General features: G+C 49.4%; 1 protein-coding gene across 1 annotated transcript in view; it reads right to left on the bottom strand.

Moving 5' to 3' along the window:
* VAMP2 (vesicle associated membrane protein 2) overlaps window positions 1-2726 on the bottom strand; it is a 10064-nt gene extending 7338 nt beyond the window's left edge. Inside the window, exon 1 of the mRNA XM_015421019.1 lies at window positions 2718-2726. Within this exon, the coding sequence (XP_015276505.1) occupies window positions 2718-2726 (9 nt within the window). The remainder of the gene's footprint in view (window positions 1-2717) is intronic.
* Between the last annotated feature and the right edge of the window lie 2242 nt (window positions 2727-4968).

Below are 4968 nucleotides of genomic sequence, written 5' to 3'. Positions count from 1 at the left end.
TCCTCCAGCGGCGGGGGGGGCAGCGGCGGGAGGAGGAGCTGACCTGGGGAGTGGAGGGAGCAAAAAGAGAAATTTAGTCCCCCCACACTATTGTACAGCTCTCTCTTAGGAAGAAGAATCACCCTGTAGAGAACACAAAGCATTTTTGGAGCCCTTCGGAGCAACTGTGAATTTAAACCATTAGTATTCACGCAATTAATCCATCAAGAAGAAGAAGAGATTGGATTCATGCCCCGCTCTTCACTCAGAGTCTCAGAGCGGCTTACAGACTCCTTTCCCTTCCCCTCCCCACAACAGACACCCTGTGAGGTCGGCGGGGCTGAGAGAGGTCTCTCCCGAGAACTGCTCTCGAGAGAACAGCTCTAAGAGAACTTGTGACCGACCCAAGGTCACACCAGCACCTGCAAGTGGAGGAGTGGGGGATTAAACCCGGTTCTCCCAGATTAGAGTCCGCGCACTTAACCACAACACCAAACTGTGACAGTCTTCTTAGTGAGAGATCCGTAAATAACGCCTAATGTTCATATCAATCATACAAGCTCCCCCAAAGTGACTAGCGCTCACACATCACGTATGAAACAGATATACTGGTTTCCCAACTCATGCTCAAAAGTGGAGGGACGGGTACATCAAAACAATTAAGATATAGTTTTAAAAACGGAAAATAAAAATAAAAACGGCGGAGCAAAGCCACAAAGTTAACCCTCGAAGACACGACCGGCTTACGAAGCGGTAATCAGGCAGCATGCAGAGGAAGGGCATTCCAGAGCGCAGGGGCCAGCACAGAGAAGTCCACGCTTCCGAGTGAAACCCACTCTGGCCCCAGAACAGGGCTTCATTGGTGGATTTCCAATTGTGGGCGGAGCCATATGGGAGGACGCGGCCCCCAAGTGAGCCTTTCTATTCCAGCCAATGGTGGGGTAGGGGAAGGAAACAACCATCACCACCACTGTGGTGGTCTGAGCGGAATTCCGCTGCCTCTGGCGGCAGCAGAGTTCTGTGTAGGACACAGCTTTTAGCTGGTCCCACTACCCCTCAAAGAAAGTAGCACAAGGGGGATACCCGCAAATGACGCACGGGCCTCCCAGGTACGCAGCACAGCATGAGAAAAAAAACCCAGAAACCAGCATGATGAAGACTGAGCCGGTTCCAGAAGGCAAAGAATTCTCGGTGCAGCTCAGAGCACTGCACCAGTTGAAGGAGAAAAGGAGGAAGGGGTTTGTATAGAAATATTGACTTCTGAAAGCCTCCTGCCTTCTCCTGTTCTGTCTTTGATAACGCTGTACCTTGTTTCCTCTTACAAGCCAAATGCTGAGGCCAGATGGCCTCAATAGCATGCCATAAACCCACATTCTTTCACACCTTCATGCCGAAAGCCAGACGTCAGGTACGCAATGAAGTAGTTGGAATTTGGGGTCACATGCCTGCAGGTGTGGCCTCCAAACTCCTAGCCATTCCCGTGTTGCAACCATTGCAACTAACAATTGGCCACATCCCATACTCACTCACAATTGGCTACTGGCCAGGGCTAATTGTGACTGAAATTGGGCTATATCTGTTCAGACCCAATGAGAGAAACTCTCTCTGTCCCTTGCTTTTGCTTCTGGGTCTCCTGTTGTTGCCTGTTTATTGCACCTGGACATGTGATCTCTGGAAGAGACAAAGGACTGCTTTGTGCCTTAGAGCACATGGAGGAGGGCAAGGATGGGATTTCCCTTAAAGATCCCTTGGTGTCTAATTGGACTGTATACCTTGGATGTGATTTGGACTGATGCTATCCTGACTGGGTAAATATGAACCATTACTGTTTAGTTAAGGCAAACCGCCTTAGGCTTGTTATTTTATAAACACTATAGTCTGTTGCTAAGTCCTGTCCTGAATAAAAACTTATTCTTGTTTCTAAATGGTCTCTGGTGTTGTGACTGGGATTCCAAGTCTATTTCCTGTGCCTAGCTGGCCACACGCTACCATTGAGCATTAAGTGTACCTCTCTAGGAATGAGGTGCTAATGTGTTAAGCCCTAGATGCCAGCTGAGAGATCTGAATCTCTGCTCTGAGCTGGAGGGGATTATAGAATACTGAGAGAGTCTGGTGGCTTATTGTTCTGAAATCCAGAGAGGGTAACCTACCTCTCTGGGTTGTTGTTAATGTATTGTAAAAGTATAGGATTCCCTCCCATTCCTGGACAGGCTTGGGGGGCGGAATCCTATACAGGGTTTAGCCAAGGAGTTCTTCAGAAGGTAGTGAATGCGAGGGGGGCGTTTCAAATTGCTTCCTCCTCCCTTGCAGTTCCTTACGGGCCCCGAGCCTGTGCATATGGAACTACAGAGCACGGCATCTACATAATCGCGAACAAACCTTTCCGGCGCCTGTCACAAATGCAAACATAGCCTCCCCATTACAGCTTGCAGAAGAATTTAAGAAAAAAATTACCAGGTGCCATTCCGAGAATGAAACACACCAACCGTGATTCCCAAAACCCTTTATTTGTAAGAGGCAATTTTGAATTTCTTTTAATAATTAAATAGAAGACAGAAGCAGCAAACCGCCCGTCCGAATCCAGGCGCCAAGCACCAAGAACGTCTTCTCGTTTGCCCTCAGGAGATTCCACAGGGTGTGGGGAGCTCACCAGGGGGGAAACAAGGGCTGTTATTAGAGGGGAGAATTCAAAGCAAAGGATTGGTATTTAATCCAGGAGTCCCCAACGCGGTGCCCACGGGCGCCATGGTATCTGCCAACACTCTTCCTGCTACCTACCAAGGGTTCGCAGAAAATGGGCGGGGGCAAGTGAGTCTTCTGCCCAGCAAAGCTTCTTATTGGCCACTGGAGATTTGATTGGCTGTGCGGCTGCCGCCACGGGACAAGAATCCTCACTGCGCTACTGAAAGTGAGCTGCTGCAGCAGCCATTGTGGGTCTGGCTCCACCTCTGGAGGCAGCCATTTTGTGGCTGCGCTCACCTCACTGTTTCAGAATTCCAAAGGTGCTCGCGGGCTCAAAGAGGTTGGGGACCCCCTGATTTAACCCCGGAAAAGGAGCCCTCAGCAGAGTCCCGCCAACCAAGATTAGCCAGAAAAACTATCCAAACTGAATTGTTTAGGTGCCAAGAATATTTCCAGGTATGCCGGACACCTTCCTTAGGGACAGAGCCTTTGCAAGACCAGGAATCTGAAGTCTGTCCCCCGTTTTAACTCCTTGGATTAAAAAACACTCTGAGCCAGTAAGAAGGAGATGAATTGCACCATGTTCAGGGCAGGACATGGAGATCTCTACCAGCTCCCACAAAGCACATTTGCAGGAGCCGTCTGCTCTCATACCGGTACAGTACGCCAGGGGGAGCTGATCGAAAGATGCCAACTCCTCTGAGCCAACTTGCTATTGGTCGCATCACAACAGCGACCAATCAGAACGATACCATCCTCCCATTCCTGGACAGGCTTGGGGGGCGGAATCCTATACAGGGTTTAGCCAAGGAGTTCTTCAGAAGGTAGTGAATGCGAGGGGGGCGTTTCAAATTGCTTCCTCCTCCCTTGCAGTTCCTTACGGGCCCCGAGCCTGTGCATATGGAACTACAGAGCACGGCATCTACATAATCGCGAACAAACCTTTCCGGCGCCTGTCACAAATGCAAACATAGCCTCCCCATTACAGCTTGCAGAAGAATTTAAGAAAAAAATTACCAGGTGCCATTCCGAGAATGAAACACACCAACCGTGATTCCCAAAACCCTTTATTTGTAAGAGGCAATTTTGAATTTCTTTTAATAATTAAATAGAAGACAGAAGCAGCAAACCGCCCGTCCGAATCCAGGCGCCAAGCACCAAGAACGTCTTCTCGTTTGCCCTCAGGAGATTCCACAGGGTGTGGGGAGCTCACCGAGGGGGGGGGAGGTCTGTTATTAGAGGGGAGAATTCAAAGCAAAGGATTGGTATTTAATCCAGGAGTCCCCAACGCGGTGCCCACGGGCGCCATGGTATCTGCCAACACTCTTCCTGCTACCTACCAAGGGTTCGCAGAAAATGGGCGGGGGCAAGTGAGTCTTCTGCCCAGCAAAGCTTCTTATTGGCCACTGGAGATTTGATTGGCTGTGCGGCTGCCGCCACGGGACAAGAATCCTCACTGCGCTACTGAAAGTGAGCTGCTGCAGCAGCCATTGTGGGTCTGGCTCCACCTCTGGAGGCAGCCATTTTGTGCCTGCGCTCACCTCACTGTTTCAGAATTCCAAAGGTGCTCGCGGGCTCAAAAAGGTTGGGGACCCCCTGATTTAATCCCGGAAAAGGATTAGGGACCCCCTGATTTAATCCTCAGCAAAGTTCCACCAACCAAGATTAGCCAGAAAAACTATCCAAACTGAATTGTTTAGGTGCCAAGAATATTTCCAGGTATGCCGGACACCTTCCTTAGGGGCAGAGCCTTTGCAAGACCAGGAATCTGACGTCTGTCCCCCGTTTTAACTCCTTGGATTTAAAAACACTCTGAGCCAGTAAGAAGGGAATGACTTGCACCACGTTCAGGGCAGGACATGGAGATCTCTACCAGCTCCCACAAATCACATGTCCAGTAGCCCTTCTCTCTGGTCTACTATATATTCTCTCCCTCTTCTATCCTTGACTAACCTTTTTAGGTTCTGTATTCGAAAAGGCTTACATGAATCGCCGCATTAACTCTCCATGATAAGCTCGAGCCAGAGGAAGGCTCCTCTGAGCCAACTTGCTATTGGTCGCATCACAACAGCGACCAATCAGAACGATACCAATTCCCTGCGAGGGAAGGACTTTCATTGGACGTTATCTGCACAACCTCATTGGTTGTTTATTGTAAATAGGCGTGGCTACGTTAGCCCGGGGAATGTTTAAAAGGAGCCTACCTCCCAATGTTAAGTTGTTCTGGTTATGACTTCTTTCAAGCGCTTGTTCGTACCTACAATAAAGCTGATCACTTTTGTGGAAATCACTCTCTGGTTATTTGTT

Source organism: Gekko japonicus, unplaced genomic scaffold, assembly GCF_001447785.1.
Source record: "Gekko japonicus isolate JY-2015 unplaced genomic scaffold, Gekko_japonicus_V1.1 scaffold4101, whole genome shotgun sequence".
Taxonomy (NCBI): Eukaryota; Metazoa; Chordata; class Lepidosauria; order Squamata; family Gekkonidae; genus Gekko; species Gekko japonicus.
This window is presented reverse-complemented; position numbering and strand designations above follow the sequence as displayed.